Genomic DNA, 17,494 nt, shown 5'->3' with positions numbered 1-17,494 from the left:
TACATCGATGACTGTCCTGTGAATCCAACCGTGAAACATATCTACTTCAAAACACACGATAACGTGGACGGATTAAAAAAAGATAATCCCCTTAAAAGCATTTCTGCATTGTTGGACATTCCTTCTTGCAATCTCTGTTTCGCCGCATAATTCACGTTTACAAATTAACAAACTCGCACAGCCAGCCTTGACCTAAAGGGGCCTGTATTGATAAAACGGAGATCGCTTCATTTAGCTCTGAGTATCTTTAGCCAATAGTAACCTATTCAAATGACGATTGACGCATTGTTTAGCCAGGGAAATCCTGAGAAGAATGATACATCGATGTACGCAGTGTATTAAACCCCTAAATTAAAGTGCGCAACACCACTCGTGATTCATTTTTATGCACCATTATTACGCGCAAGTGTGCACAATCATTGATTGAGTTCTGGAAAGATGGGTCAAACGTTTGCAACGTTTGCAACTGTCTAAAAATTTGGCCAAAGTAAAATACACAGTTGCAGAGGTTTTATAGCTGTAAACTGGTCGTCTCCAAAAGGCCACTTTTGGAAAAGCCTAAACCTACCCTTAGAATGATGTGTGAAATAGAATGTTTAGCTTTTTAGATTGGGATTAACTTTGACCTGGGACCGGGTAAGGCTTCTTGCTATTGTCCCAGCCCTTTTCCAGCAAAGATGCCCATGTTACACTCACCTGCAGGTATTTGATTGCATAAAGATACAGGCGAGTATAAAACCTTCTATTTCTGTGTGTTCCAACTCAGATTACTCAATGTTGGTAGCACTTCTAGTGATTATTTCAGTTAGGGACCAAACTTCACAGTGTTATATAGAAACCAAAACCGACCATATTTTCCAAACTGTTCAAGAACAGCATTCCCTGTACTTTGAGTAGGTTTTAGGACTATAATTTTACGCAAATTTTACAGAGACGTTAAGGGGTTAATGTTCCTCATATTTGTAACATGCTGTGAAATAGTTTTATCTTTGTTCTAACATTAAAGTTTAGCTAAAGCAGCATCGGATTTTGTCAACTTTCACTCTGGGGCAAAAATTAGTTTTAAAATGTGAAAGACAAAAAAATGTGAAAAGAAAAAATTATTGACACTTACTTAGAAGGATTTTTTTTTATCGTGAAAAAATTATTTGTCATATCGCCCAGGACTAGGTGCTCCTTATCCAGTAGCCCTTACCGTGCCGAAAATACGGTACGTCCCTTGACGAAAGAGTTTGATTTTTTTATATGATCTCAATTGCATCAAAGGGGGCCTTGTTCATCATTCGCCCACTGACCGCTACCGCCCGCCAGGGCACGGACCCCAAGACGAGCGCCGATGGAGCCCCCGCGGGGACGGTTACCTGCCGTTGGTCAGTTCTTTGTAAACCGCCCCAATCCGACCTTAGCGCTCCGTTTTTTAAACTAGGGTTGCTTTCTTTCAGCAGCAGCGAGGCCCCGAAAAGAGCGCCAGCCACCGCTCCAAAATCGACGCCGACATCGACTCGCTCAGCGCCATGCTGGCCGACCTTGACGCTCCGCCCGACTCCAGCGCTCAAGTACGTTCAGCAGGCGAGCATAAAAACGCGGGGGGAAGAAGTGCACATTTGAACTTTAATTTTGTTTTACTTTTTAGTGACGGTGGATAGAAAGCAAAATTTCAATGTGAGAAAGTATAGCTTTGTGTTTTGACTTGGACAGTTCTTTCTTTTTCTTCGCATATTAATTGGTTTATCTGAAATGGCTGAGGTTTTATATACCCAGTCATCTGTTGCTGTAGCGTTTCAATGAAATAAATACTAAGGTACTGCTTTATATGAGCACCTCTAAACATGGATTTCACTTTACAAGTTTTATTTGCAACAAACATCCTGCTAGCAACACATGGAAAAATCCAGTTGATGAGCAGTCCCAGAGGCGACCACTCGAGACCGCTAAACTGCTTGTAACTGCTTACTGTTAGCATCATCATCTTGTTTGCGCCAAAAATTGTACTGTATACATTTTTTATCTGTATGTTTATTTAAAGTTATAGTTAGGCCTGGACAATATGACAAAAAATGTTATCACGATAAAAAAAATCCTTCTAAGTCTGTGTCAATCATTTCTACGATGCTTTTCACATATTTTTTTCTTTCACATTTTAAATGTAATTCTTGCCCCAAAGTGAAAGTTGACAAAAAACAGGTTCTGCTTTAACAAATCTTTAATGTCAGATCATAGGCACTTGGTGAAAAACTACTACACAACATTACACAAATATGAGAAACATTAAAACAAATTAAAAGTGAACGCCCCAATGTTTAATATTTGACCACTAGATGGCACTGTTATCGGGTACAAGCAAGGGCCAGTGATACACGGCAGAGGGTGGAGGCAGGATTTCGGAAGAAAAAGGCACCGATCTTAGAAGTGATTACATGGTGAAAAGGACATACAAATTTCTTAACCTATAATTGATCCAAATTAAAACTGGTATGATAGTTCGCAGAAGTAAATGGAAGGAGACCATGAGGAAGGCCGCGATTGACGTGGATGGATGGTGTTATGAGTGCACTGCAGGAAAGATAAAATAGTGGGAGCTAGAGCTCTTGTTGGTGATAGGACTGAGTGGAGAGGTGTTGTTAAAGGATAGTGGGATGTTAAGACACGTTCTAAGGCAGGGGTCGGGAACCTTTTGGACTCAAAGAGCCATAAAAGCAAAAAATATTAATTTTATTTTGGGAAAGAGCCACACCATATATTATGAGACAAATTTACTAAATTGCTAAACCCGCGCCCCAGACAAAAGCTTAGTCTTCAGCACATTTATTTTTGATGATTTGATAAAAATTATGAAAAGAGAATAATGCCAGAGCCCCTGTCCCAAAATCAACAAACATACCACTTTAAACTTGTCTCTTTCTTGCAATTACTCAAGATCGGTTAAACTCATTTTGACCCTTTTTTTTCATACATATTGGTTTCAAAACCAGATGCAAGCAGTTGTTTTGTAAAAACGTGACAACATTCTGCAAACAGGGAGCCTGATGTGCTTACTTTTGGCGCATACGGAGTGGGGCGAGAGATGGGAGGGAGTGCTTGCACTTTTTGCATAGCTCCACCCATCCCTCCCACTCACCCAATCAAATGACTAAGTTCTCTTCCGGTGTTTTGGCGTATTTACAGTTCTGTGGATTCATCATAAGGTATCTGAACACTGAACACAGATTTTATAGTGAACTTTTATAGAAAGGATTCTTTAGCGTTGTACAGCCAAAACGAGTATTTTTCCCCCCTTTTTTGTGTGACACCTTGACTGTAAATTGTAGTAAAAACGTGCCCTATATATACCGCGAGGTAATGCTCTTACATTTAATATTGGTTTTGCTTTGCGTGTACCTGAGAAGAATAGACTTCTCAAGTTTTGAACAGGATGGAGAATTTTTGCACGCAAATTGGTCTCTGAGCCACAGATACTCATAGAAAGAGCCATATATGGCTCGCGAGCCATAGGTTCCCGACCCCTGTTCTAAGGGATGGACAGGGCACCTGTATGATGCAACAGGGGTAAACCAGTGAAAGCTGTCAGAAGAGTGTGTTGTGTCACTCTGACCAGAGTGATATGGTCGCTTTCTTGTGTCCCGTTTCATCTGGAGGGACAAAAGCATGACCAACTTGTGTGCCGAGGTGCTTAACTTGTTTGGGTGTTTGGGCGTTTGGGTTGGCCATGGTCCAAAAATGTTTGTGTGGGTTTTTTGCTACTTTTTCCCTTTTTAATTTTTTTTTAATTTTCTTTGTTTTTGTTTGTGTTTATCTTGCTGTCGGTCACCCTTCTTGAGGGATATGACCAGGGTAGATGGATAGATAGATAGATAGATAGATAGATAGATAGATAGGTTATAGTTCATGTGTTTTTGCTTTGTTTTTAAATTGATGTTTGTTTTTTAATGGATCAACATTTTTGTACTACTAGGAGGCACCAATTATTACACACTATCCGTTCAACAAAATGAAGTAATCAAAACAAAAAACATTGCATGTAATCTGTGGTAGACTTGCAATCCCTCAAAATTAAATAACCATAAATACACAAACTAATTTTAACTCACACTAATCAAAATGCTAAAGTCTTAAGGTGTCTGACAATGTTAACAAAATAATTAGACAAAGGAAAATGGTCAGTTAAAGAAATGTTACAAGTAAACAAAACAGCCAATGCTTTAAATGTTACAGGCCAGGAAAAATAGTCTGTTCACAGTATCAGGTTGTAATGCTGCTCTGTGTGAAGCCACGATATTCCCCCCTAGTTGCAGGGACACACAGCTAGCTAGCCGTTTGTTGGCGTTCGGGCTCAACACTCACTGGCCTGGTGCTTGTTGAATGTCCGCTAGCACTCGTCTTTTGATAATTTTTCCTTCAGTGTATTTTAGCGGGACACATTGTTTTAAATGCAATAATTTTTTCGTGCTGCCCTTCTTGATGGGCAAAGTTTGCAGTGCATATTGCGGCTGTGTTTTTTAGCTGAGCCTTAAGTACCCAAAATACCTCCAAACAAGTGAAGATGAGGGGTCTTTCCTGTTTACGACTTTTTCAGCATGCTTTGAGTCGGTAGGCTTCGTGGTATCCTTCTCTTTATCGCTCATTTTGACCACGTTGTCGTCCTTTTCGCTCTTGCGTTTTCATCGCATTAGTGTTCCATTTTTCCGGTGGTCAGGGGGTGTTATTACAGCTTAAATGATCGACTTTTATCGAGCGTTTTTATTACTTATGTTGGCAAAAAATTATATTATATTATTATACGTCACCCATTTTTGGATCATGACACCATTCAAAATGGCGACTACCTTATAGTTAGCCGTTATGTAAATAGTTTTACCAACGTGCCGAAATAAAAGGTGAATGAGGGCTATTTGACAGCACAAATGCTGGATGCGATGCCAACAGATCCGTGACGTTAGCGAAAGAAACCGCTATATGAGCTTGCTCTTGGAAGCGGAGGTGGAAGACGGGAGCCGGCTACCCACCATTTAAGAGCTGGTTCCCTTCAAGACGTTATTTTTCTCTTATGATTGGTCAGTAACTTTAATTTTAAGTGTACAGTAAGTGCTTACATATCAACAGTCTCTCCATCTCATACCTGTCGACCTCCGCCAAGGGCTTGTCGTATTAATGAATGCAAATCCTCCTTAAGCTATAATAAATCCTACATTCATAACATGGCACATACTCGCTGCAAGACAGGGTAATATAGATTACGTGACAATATTAGTAATCTATGTTGTCATTGTGCACAATTTGAAATGATCAAAAAATGTACAAAATACATGTTTAAGTTGACAAGTATGCAATCTCCGTCACTCTTGTAAACGCTCCGCTCCTTCCTCCGCACCTTCGAATGATAAGTGCTCATAATAAACTCACATTTTATTTTGTTAATCGCCTTATTTATTTTATCACTGTATTTTCTTATGTTTAATTACTATTTTGAATGTGTTCTTAGTTGTCATGATGATGAGTGTTACAGCCATTTAGGGTTCACTTTGATGCTTTTAGAAGGATGGGAAGGTGCCAACTAGTTGTTAATCATTTCATATCAGGAAATGTTGCTTGTTACACGAGCAATATGAGCTACGAGCATGATCCTAGTATGAATTAAGCTTGTGTGAAGAGGTACCGCTGTGCATTTCTTATTTTATGGTTAACGGGTGTTATATGTAGATGTTAAGCGTTGTATTTTGTTTCACGCAGCTGTACGACAATGTGCCTTACAACAAATACCTCTCGGGGGATCCCTACCATTCAGCTGCGCCGCAAGGTTGGCCCAGCATGGGGTACCCGTCGGTGCCAACCTCTTCCCCTCACCCTAACGAGCACCGCGCGTCCCCTTACCAGCCGGAGTGCTACGCCCCCAAGCCGTACCCACAGCCGACGCCGGCCTCCTACAGCACGGCCTCCACCCCTACCGGGCCCCGCTTCAGCGTCCAGGTCAAGACGGCCCAGCCCGTGGCCTACTCGCAAACGGGAAGGCAGGCAGAGCAGGCCTACGCGCCGCCATCACGCCAGCGGGCGCCACGCCCGCCGCCCCAGGTCGGCCTGCAAGACTGGTATCATCCAGTGCGTCCTGGAGCACCACATTTGGAGGCACACAGAGGTAGGGCGGTCCAGGCCACCTCGACCGACAGAGGGACGGAAAACCATCTCACAGGAGCCCAGCAGAGTTCCGCTTACCACTCGGCCAAGGTGGGAGCTGGTTTACACAGTTGGTCCAAATAACTTGTTTTTCATTTGATTCACAAATCGTTTTTAGAGATGACATCGTTGTCATGAACTTGTTTTTGTCGGTCGTTCAGCATGTGGCGGCCACGACCCGTCCAGAAGAGGAGTTGGAGCGTCTGACGAAGAAACTGGTGTACGACATGAACCACCCGCCAGCGGAGGATTATTTTGGTATGAGCTGTTTGCATCAGGGCTGCAACTAAGAACTATTTCCATAGCGGACTAGTCCAGTGCTTCTCAAATAGTGGGGCATGACGATAAATAATTGAGAAGCACTCGACTAGTCACAGACATCATTGAAACGATTAGTTGAATAATCAGATAATTTATTAAATAAAACCAATACAGGGTGTTTCAAAAATTAACTATTGTAATAAAGACATATATTTCCCTGTCCTAACTCACGAGCAGAATTTGAATATAAAAAGAAAAAAATAATCGGCTGGAGACTGTTACCCAAGATGTGCTTTAGCGTGTTTGGCAGGAGTTGGATTTACAGACTCGAGGTATGTCAAGTCTCAGGCGGTGCGCATATTGAATATTTGTGAAATTGTTCACATAATCCACATCCTTTTATAGTTCTCATTCAGATTTGGAAGAGTAAATCTTTTGATATTCAAAATCAATAATAAATAGTTTGCCTTAATCATATACATTCTGTGAAAAGGATATTTAATTTTTGGAAACAACTGTATTATGTGCGTTTTGTTGAGTACATTTAGTGGTCAACTGCAAAATCTGCAACAAAAGTACTGATTCCCAACAGTTTGATATCAAACGGATTATCAACTGACGTTTGTTGTTTTCAACGTTTCAACTGGATGTATTTAAATTCAAGTAGGTTTATCGGGCACAATTTAGCAATAACCCTTAAGCTCTCTTTTATAGCGAAATATACATGTAAAAACGTACACTGCAACTAATGAAGACTATTTGCTTGAATGTTACCTGAATTTTACCATGGTAAGTCTCAGCTTTGTTTAACTGTTTGACTGTTCACTTTAAATGTTCATGCATCGCCAAATTATTGCCATGATATACAATGTCTGCTTTGCAATTTTTGCAAGCACCGTATTTTCCGGACTTTATGTCTCACCAGCCAAGAAATGCATTATTATGAAGGAAAAACCATATATAAGACGCACTGGATTATAAGTCACATTTTTTGAGGAAATTTATTTGATAAAACCCAACACCAAAAACCCATGTCACCTTGAAAAGCAATTTAAAATGAAAGAACAAGTGACTGAATACGTTCGTACGGTATATGAATGTCACATGATGGACATGCCTGTTAATTTAAAAAAAACTACGCACATATTAAGAGTTATTTAGATAACTCTATCATAAATAGCATGCTTACCGAACTAATTTTCAATCCAAATCACTAAATCCAACAACATTTTCATCCTCGGCTGGTACGAATTGTACTCCAAAGCGACTTATAGTCCAGTGATCATTGCAGCCATAGTTGGAAGTTTGACCCCTTTCAACTTGCAGGCCGCTGCGCCCGCTGTGGTGACAACGTGGTGGGTGACGGCAGCGGCTGCGTGGCCATGGAGCAGGTCTTCCACGTCGAGTGCTTTACCTGCGTGGCGTGTCAGGCGCGCCTGCGGGGCCGGCCCTTCTACGCGCTGGATAAGAAGAGCTACTGCGAGAGTTGCTACATCGTGAGTAGCAACTCCCTCTAAAGCCCCACACGCACATCTGATGCCAACCACATGGGGAATTTGGCGCTTTTGGCTGCAGCACGCCAACTGCAACGTGCCGCTGCACACCTGGCGCTGTTTTCAGTGGCGCGGTTTTCCACTTTCCTACGAGTTGTTTGCGTCACCCATTTTTGGATCATGACACCATTCAAAATAGCGACTACCTTATAGTTAGCCGTTATGTAAATAGTTTTACCAACGCGCCGAAATAAAAGGTGAATGAGGGCTATTTGACAGCACAAATGCTGGATGCGATGCCAACAGATCCGTGACGTTAGCGAAAGAAACCGCTATATGAGCTTGCTCTTGGAAGCGGAGGTGGAAGACGGGAGCCGGCTACCCACCATTTAAGAGCTGGTTCCCTTCAAGACGTTATTTTTCTCTTGTGATTAGTCAAAGGGCATTTTTTTCTGTGATTCTGTGCTTTTAACTTTAAATTTGTTGAGTTTAAAAAGGTTTAAGTTGTTTCGTAGTTTGAATTTTTCTTTGTAGATGTCTAAATATGTTTAAGTGTTTAATGTTTAATTGTTAATTTTGTTTGTTTTTCCCCTTTATAAGTTATTTATAATAATGCATAATACATTTTAATAAATTGATAAAACCAGTGGGGTTTTTTTGAGCCAAAGCTTAATTCTTTCATATAAAAAATCCCGCGGTACACCAGCAGTAGGTGCCATTCTTTCTCCGGTGAAAGTGAATCCAAATGCAAGGAAGGTTTCACTAAACCGCTCAAGCAAAAAAATTGGATTACTTCCAACGGCATGGTTCGACAATCAATTACCGTGCTGCGGCACAGTAGTTAAAAACACTGGATTACACAACAAAAAAAACCTGAATAGACATTTGGGAGCCGAAAGAGACGTCTCCTTTTTAGTGAGACGAACCGAAAAAGCCGTTTTTCTAAAAAGAGTCGGAATTCCCATCTGTACAATGGACCATTCGCTTCTTTGAGGACAAAATTAAACTCCGGTCAAAGACGTCACCGCGGTGTTTAGTATTTAGAGCATGCGTCAAGTCGCCGTTTTCCTCGATACCCAACATACTTGAAGAATTTGGCGACCGAGCACCAAAATGATCAAACATGTATGATACATGGGGTCGCACCGTTTTTCTCAAAAAAGCACCTACTGGTGCCCACCTGACGCCAGAGGTAAAATGCTGATCGCCAGTGGCGTCGCAGACGGTTGTTGCCAGCTATGTGAAGGTTTTAAGCAAGTCACTTTCCTGTCTAAAATGTGGTGCCCATTTTTGTCTTTTCCTTCCCTGTTGTCAGAGCACACTAGAGCAATGTTCCAAATGCTCTAAGCCCATTTTGGACCGCATCCTGCGCGCCATGGGGAAGGCATATCACCCTCGCTGTTTCACATGCGTGGTATGCAACTGCTGTCTAGACGGCGTGCCCTTCACGGTGGATGCCACCTCGCAGATTCACTGTATTCAGGACTTTCACAGGTACGTGTGCTAGTTCGTGCCTTCCCGCCTTTGCTGAGCGCTGCTGACTTACAACTAGTGTTGGGCATGTTACTATAAAAACAGTAATTGGTTACAATTCCTAGTTACTGTGTTTAAAATGTAACTCAGTTACCCCACAGATACTATCTAATTACAAACTACCGTACGTGCATATCTTAGACATGCTTGAATACGTCAGTCATGGCGTAACCTCTTAAGAGTTCTTCAGATAACGCTAGCATGAAGAACATGCTTACCAAACTTTTTATACTGTTAATATTCTTAGCTGTTATTCATTGTCTTACAGCTGTAACAAAAGAAATGTCCCCATTGTGGGTCGAATAAACGATTATTTTATCTACAAAAATGTCCAACCACAATAGGGTATCGTTGAAATCAACACCGTCCTAGAACGGCTTCTCACAGTTTATAACTTGTAAAATTATATACAGTACCGATAATAAAAATATAAATCTCATATAATATTGTGTTTATTATTTCACATATAAGTCTCACAGGAATATTAGTCGCACCCTATGGCCAAACTATGAAGAAAAAAAAATTGCGATTTATAGTCCGGAAATTACGTTACCCGCATGGACGCCAACCCAGTAAAAATGCTTTAAAATAGCCTCACAAGAAAGTACAAAATGTCTACAACAGCCTTTGAAAGCAGTGAAACCTTCATATTTTGGGGCTTCTGCAATTTTGAGAGTTTGCAGAAGGACAAAGGCTTCCGCAGTTCTTTGAAAAGTCTAAAAAGGCATTGAATTCATTATTGTAAAAATAAGGCCTCAATTGGCATTTAAATGTCTAAAATTCTAATTATTTTAAGTCTTAAAAATCTTAACACCTTGTTTGTTTGAACCAAAAAGATTTAGCAAAGTCATTTTTATGCACCCTGATCAAAATGCTTAATGAATGTAGAAGAAAAGTTCTTTGGATTTAGTAGTTATCTGCCAGTTTTGACTGAAGATCTATGATGTACTGCAAACATCATTTTTATTGGTTTTCCACATCTAAAACTGAAGAGTGCTATGTTTTTCAGATGGAACTAAACCAAATTAACTAAACCAAAATGTGATTTAAGAAATAAAATTAAACATTTTTTTAAAATTGCCCCTACTTTATGTGGTGTTTTGTTAGTTTCTAATGTGTTTTTTTTCTGTCGTCACAATCTTAGATTTATTTCAAAAGGCATTATACAGCCCTTTGAGACTCCTTGTGATAAAGGGCTATACAAATAAACTTGACTTGACTTAATAAGTCTTGAATTTAACTTGCCTTAGCGGTGGAAACCCTGAAACACCCGGGGAACTCCATATCGATTTTGTCCCTGGGCTTAAAACGACATAAAGATCTTCTCCAATTCTGGGTGCTGTCGAAGTCTTTTTATTACTTTTTTCTCCAGCCATGGATTATTTCAAAAATAATCTTACAAAAAAAAACCCCACCAAAATTAAGCACACTTTTTTTAATTCTGTCCTTACGTGTGCACCATTGAGTTAGTTGGTTTTCCCAGTATCAGCCATGCCCCTCTCAACACAACCAAATATGTGCACATAAGATGACCTCATGATTTGAGTATTTTATTTTATCGTTGTAAATTTGAAGTCCTTTCGTTATCGTTGGGGAAAAGAGGGAAGACGTCTAGTGCACGTTCACAATTGCCATCACAACCCAAATCTTGTGATCCCGTCACCGGAAAAATTGGATGCTAAACAGTTCTTTCAAAGTTCATGCATAAGTTCAGTGTTCTTGAAATGAAAAGCCATTTTTCTAGCAAAGACCCCTTGTATTTATGGAAAGAATTGAGTAGATATCGGACGTATTACACATTTATTTAAAAATAATTATTCAGTAGTCGGAAAACATCGCAATTCAATATCTGCATTTAATAAGTAACGCAGTATTTCCCTATGTACCGTATTTTCCGCACTATAAGGCGCACCTAAAAGCCTTTATTTTTTTCAAAAGCTGACCATGCGCCTTACAATACAGTGCGCCTTATATATGGATCAATATTAAGTCGCAAAGTCTTGCAACTAACTTGCAGCCCAGCCGCCGACTAGATTTTCCCCCGAAAGCAAAGTCGGCCGCCGTGTATGCTGGGATTTATATACCGGCGTTTCATTTCCTAACCAATGTGTCAATCATCATTTGAATCAGTCACTATTGGCTAAAGTTATTCGGAGGTAAAGGGGGCGGATCCTTTTTATCATTTACCGGCTCGCAAAGGCTAAAGGGGCGAAACAAAGCCTGCAATTGGCCGAAAAAGATGAATGTGAATCACATGTTGGGTTGCACTACGGTATAGAGAAAACATGTTTTACTATTTTGTATTTGTAAATATTTTACTCTCCTGGATTTACTACACTCACGGTTGTAAGAAGACCATGGTTACGTATCATTAATGAACGTGAAGGCTGCAAGAGAACTTAGGTGAGCTATGCGGATTTATATTTTCCCGGTATCTTGTTTTAGAACGATCTTGATGTTTCTGTGATGAGTCTATTTTTAAACTAAATTCAATTCAAAGTGGTTATTGTCATATGCTCAGTAAAGAACCCAGTTTCCCTGCACATTAAAATTCTTACTTTGCTTTGGTGACATCGTACACCGCATCTGCACGTGTCTATGACACGTATTTGCTTCTTTGCAAGCTTTCGGAATGTTAAGGGGGTAATAAGTTTGACTAAACTATCTGACTGTTTTTTCGACATTCCCATAGTAGCGCCTTATAATGCGGTGCGCCTTATGTATGGAAAATATAGGACCAAAAACTATTTTTTGGGGGTGCGCCCTATAACCCGGTGCGCCTTATAGTGCGGAAAATACGGTAGTAACAACAGTTGAGTTACGGAATTGAATAACTCTTTACAGTACTCATTACCTAAGTACCTGTAATTACGTTCTTCTTTTGTCACGCGTTGGTCCCAACACCGCTGACAAAAAAACAAACTCATACACAGGAAGTATGCGCCCCGCTGTTCGGTGTGCGGTGAGCCCATCATGCCCGAGGCAGGCCAAGAGGAGACGGTGAGGATTGTGGCACTGGACCGAAGCTTTCACGTCAACTGTTACGTGTGCGAGGTGAGCCAGACTAAAACGGTCGCTGTGCATTAGGGCTGCACGATTATCCGAAATTGAACCGATATCGTGGTGTAGTGTGATAGTGTAATCGCAAGGCACTGCAGGTTTTTTTTTTCAAGGATTTATAGGTTATAACACATTTTTCTAAAGATATGTCAGGTTAATTGGCCGGTCAAAATTGTGAATGAGTGTGAATGAGCGAGCGAATTGTCCGTCCCTGTGTGCCCTGCGACTGGCTGGCAACCAGTTCAGGGTGTTCCCTGCCCACTGCCCAGAGATGGCTGGGATGGGCTCCAGTAGCACAGATATGCACTCATCTTTTAAAATCTAAAACCGCATCAAAATTTCAGTACTGGTCTGAAAAATCGCAATTTATTACCCCCTCCCCAAATAAATCGTGCTGCCCTACTGTGCATACTGGTCTCAGGCCGCTGTTCTGAGGCCCGCCCGTCTTGTTCCGAGCAGGAATGCGGGCTCCTGCTGTCATCGGAGGGTGAAGGACGCGGTTGCTATCCGCTGGACGGCCACATCCTCTGCAAGGGCTGCAGCGCTCGAAGGATCCAGGACCTCTCTGCTAAAATCTCGACGGATTGCTGACGGGTGCTTTTCAGACCCTTTTTTGTACGTGCGCCTTATTATAAAGCGTTCCCGCTCATGTTACTTTTCAAGATTTTATCCTGCCGCACAGGTACTTGCACACTTTTCTCAAACTCAAGTGTGAACAGTGTAAAAAAAAAAAAAGACTAATCTGCCTCAAAATAAGACAACTGTGACAGGTACATTTGAACAAGTCGTGTTGTGATCTGCTCAAACTTTGCCTATAAGGAATGTAGTTAGGCTTGGGCGATATGACAAAAACTGTTATCACAATAATACATCTATCGGTCGATATCGATAATTAGCGCGGTGGGTATCACGTATTTTTTTTCCCCTTTTACTTTTTGAGTAATTTTTGCCGCGAGTGAAAGTTGACAAAATCTGATGCTGCTTTAACCAATATTGAATGTCAAAACAAATACACAGTGTGACAAACTACTACCCAACACTTCACAAATATGAGAAACATTAAACAAGTGAATACCTTCTCAGAGGCAAAGCTTGCTAGCTGGCTCATTCATGGAAAGTTTTTTCATGGAGCCCGGTGTTGTTGAATGTCCGTGAGCACTCGTTTGGGACTGAATTTTTTTCCTTTATCGTATTCTAGTGGGCGATGATGTGAATGGTGTAAAAATGGGGGAATAAGTTTGTCGTGTCGCCCGTCATGGTCGGCAAAGTTTTCAGTGCGTATCGCCGTTCGTTTTTTTTTTATCAGACGCTTAAGTAACCAAAATACCTCCAAACAAGTGAAAATAGGGCATCTCTTCTCTGACTCAGCATGTTTTCAGTGGGTATGCTGGCTGTTATCCTTGTCACCCTATTGCTTATTTTGACCATGAAGCCGCTTTGGCTCTAACCCTCTTCTGCGAAATGATTGGCTAGTTCACGATACCTTGGTCTCCTGAATGTTCGTTTGGAACTTAGGTTGTCATTGCACTAGCGCCCCATTTTCTTAAATGATCAAATTTTATTGAACGTTTTAATTACCGTTTTCGTTTAATCGCCCAGGCCTAAATGTAGTATTTTCAATTGAATTGTTTTTTGCCGTAATGAATGTGAACATCACAGAATGTTTTTGGCCTGTTACACCCAACGGATGCTTTGATGGGTGAAACCCTGGGTGAAAATAGCCTCCAACAATCAGCAATAGAGACTTTCTCCTTTGTGGACGTTTACACTTGTAAATCTGGACACGGACCTGTACTTTTGTCACCTTGAGAGCCACGAAATCCAGTGTGATGGCCATATGATTAACTCCATGTCACATGAATGCTAAAATCTTGTTTGCATCTGGGAAATTGTCCGTTTAGTCATACATCTAACATTCAGTTCAAACTTAATATTTTGTCCTAAAAGAAGAAAAAAGTGCAACAATGGTAAATGAATGGCATTTATCTAGCGCTTTAACCAGTCAGAGGACCTCCAAGGCGCTTTACAATACTTTTTACACTTTACCCATTTACACATTGATAGCGTTGTCAGCCATGTAAGGCACAGTTTGAATATATGTGGGAGCAAGAACATTGTGGCCATAAATAAGTATTTTGTGTACATGTTACCTGAGGTTGTGACTGGGAAAAAAATACTACAGTAATAATCATCTTGTCAGACCGTCCTATGATTGCTTCTGTGTTCGAAAGGGCTACATTTAGGCCTGTGCAGGCCCAATGTGTTAAGTGCTATCAGAAGCCCTTTGTTTGTACCTTATATTTTCCTTACTTGTGTGTTGTACTAGCGGAAGCCTTTTGTTTGTATTTTTTTTTTTTTGTGTGTTTTCCAGTTGACACAATGGGAATTTTGTTTCCGGTTGCACAATCTGCCGTGTGGCTTTGGCGACGTACTATGATTTTTGGGGGTTGTTTGTTTTGGTTCTGTTTTGAAATGCTGTGAAGTGTAGCTCCCGGTACTGTGGCATGTCCCTTTGTGGTGACTAAACTAAAGAAGAAAAACATATTTTCAAACACTAATGTCTGGTGACTCGTTGACAAAAGTTGAAACAAGACAATTTAGGTTTAACATACTGTATTTAATCCACATTTCATCATCAAATGTCGACATATTAAAGGGGAAAGTGTTAAAGTGTGACACCAACATCGTAATGTCATAGCTGTGGTTAAACTGGTATTGAAAATGTCTGCACCCCTATGTGACACTGTATGAGGGTTGCTTTGTTAATTGAAATTGAAGCAGCTACTTTTAAGGTGTTAAATTTTAGCATTAGCAGCTCCCCAAAATTTGACTGGTCTAAAATGTGTTTTGCAACTCCAATCCAACCAAGACTTATAGAAAAAAAGAAAGGAAAATAAATATCACAAAAAAAGTGCAATCAGAAGTTCACCAGCATGTACAACATTTGGTACTCTGGCTGATGAAATGGTGACGTCAGTGCTAACATGAGGTAAAAGTCTTCCAGAAGAAATTGCGACAACCTGCCTTGCGCTCTCTTGGCACCTGCGCCACATCGCGCCTCCTCAACAGCACCAAGGCACCCGCTCTCTCTGGTTGGGAAAGCAGTTTCAGCAGCCATGCACCAGTCCACACCTAAAACAGACATAGCTTAGCATCCGTATGGGTGGCATTGCATCACTAAAATAATTCTAGCGCTAGGATCAGGAACCTATGGCTCACAAGCAAGATATGGCTCTTTTTATGTTTACGTATAGCCTGAAGATAAAATGCTACGTGTGCAAATTTCCTCCGTAGCGTTCTAATTCTGCTTTGCCCAAAGTCGAATTTGGTGCATGCGTAGCCGAAGCAACCCCTAATATAAGTTGTTCGCTCAAGTATATGAAGGGGCACAGTCACAGTGAAGGGGACACCAACAGAGCCTGTTTTGGCTGTATGTCGCTAAGGAATACTTTATATGAAACCTCATTAAATAATGTTTGTTCACTGTTGAGACGCTTTATAATTAAAACCCCCCAACTAAAAAAATTGCAAGCCAAGCACAGAGCAATTTGATATGTGAGTCATAGGGGTGGCAGGATCTTGGCACAAATGGCATGCTCACTTCTCTTCCACGATCACTGCGATGAATGGAAATACACCCATGAACCTTTCGTTTGTAGTTTTTTTGTGACATTTTAAGACAATAATTCTGCTTGCACCTCATTTTAAAGCCATTTTTCAAGGGAAAAAAAAATGTAAAATGAGCCTCAATGATCTTAAGTAACGGTAGGAGTTTATATTTTGCAATTATGGTTCTGGGTCAAAAAGGTTCCTAACCCCCTGTTCTAGCAGAAAAAAACACAATCGTTAGGTTCCTAATTAATGCAACGGTCAGTCAAAAAAAGGGAAACTCCATTGCTGTACAGTGAAAGTTAAAAGAGCTGTACATAAACTCGTTTTGGGGGGATTGGGTTGGTGTTTGGACTCTACTTGAGGTGGCCCTTTTCTTACTTTCACCATTTTCACGCTCCACTGACTGAAAATTAAAATAAATAACCTGCAGGGACAAAAATGATCTTTAGCACTCCCCTCAAGCTCCCATATCTCAAACCTTATGTGTTCCACCTTGAGTAGTTCTGCTAAAAGTAAGATAAAAGCAGATCGGTGCAATGAAAAATAAAGCTTAATGGCGCTTTTAACACAGTTTGGGTAATGTTACACATAATGGAGAAAATATTCTATTTGCAACGTTTTTGGACGCCTCAAACGACACACCCATCCCTTTAAATAAATCCAAATATATGAAAAAGGAATAAAGTATGCTGCTTTTATATGTACACATTAAGTAGTCACATTAAAAATGACCCAAGAACAGACATTTTAAAATCAATATAAATGTGAAAATGTACTCTTGAATACTTTGAAACGGCAGTATCAGACCCACCTTGTCCAGTGCCGCATCTGTTCCTAAGGCCGAAGCAATCCGATATGCCGCCTCCTGGGAGCTATCGGTACCGGTGCTGACCCGCACAAGCATGCCGGCACACAACAGTATCGCCAACAGAACTTGCGATCGGAGCATCTTTTCAAATTGGTGTGACAGCTTCTTGGATGCACTTCAACTTATTAAAACACCACGCCTGGCCCCGCCCTGCCGCTAGCGGATACCGACGTCTGATTGGCCACCGAAGGGAACTCTAGTGCTCAAGACAAATAGCACTGGGGAGCTTGTAACTGACCTGACTGGATGTTTTTGCCTTATCTTACTTGGGATTAGAGGTAGGGAACCTATAGACTGCCAGCTCATTTGATGATCATCATCAAACCCCTGCAGAGCTTGTTGATGACATGAAAAACATGCTGGACTCTGCAAGACCTATGTCTTCCTCCCTGGGGTTTATAAGATGCTCTTTATACAAACACGCAATCATTCTTTTGCAGAAAAAAGGTTTTCCATAGTAAATTACAATCAGACCAATGATAACATTTGTTAATGTTTT

At 40.8% G+C, this 17,494-nt stretch overlaps 1 protein-coding gene across 3 annotated transcripts in view; it reads left to right on the top strand.

Annotated features, from left to right (window-relative positions):
• The window catches only part of trip6 (thyroid hormone receptor interactor 6), a 36,553-nt gene extending 21,484 nt beyond the window's left edge, over positions 1-15,069 (top strand). For 2 of the 3 annotated variants that reach the window (XM_088347026.1, XM_088347028.1), the window contains 8 exons: positions 1,267-1,370; positions 1,443-1,556; positions 5,728-6,219; positions 6,330-6,426; positions 7,756-7,925; positions 9,238-9,416; positions 12,389-12,509; positions 12,975-15,069. In XM_088347026.1, the coding sequence (XP_088203152.1) occupies positions 1,267-1,370; positions 1,443-1,556; positions 5,728-6,219; positions 6,330-6,426; positions 7,756-7,925; positions 9,238-9,416; positions 12,389-12,509; positions 12,975-13,106 (1,409 nt within the window). In that variant the 3' untranslated portion in view covers positions 13,107-15,069. The remainder of the gene's footprint in view (positions 1-1,266; positions 1,371-1,442; positions 1,557-5,727; positions 6,220-6,329; positions 6,427-7,755; positions 7,926-9,237; positions 9,417-12,388; positions 12,510-12,974) is intronic. The other variant, XM_088347027.1, reaches the window with a different exon arrangement.
• The last annotated feature ends 2,425 nt before the right edge of the window (positions 15,070-17,494 follow it).

Source organism: Urocampus carinirostris, chromosome 11, assembly GCF_059441175.1.
Source record: "Urocampus carinirostris isolate Australia breed hairy pipefish chromosome 11, RoL_Ucar_1.0, whole genome shotgun sequence".
In the NCBI taxonomy this organism is placed as follows: Eukaryota; Metazoa; Chordata; class Actinopteri; order Syngnathiformes; family Syngnathidae; genus Urocampus; species Urocampus carinirostris.
This window is presented reverse-complemented; position numbering and strand designations above follow the sequence as displayed.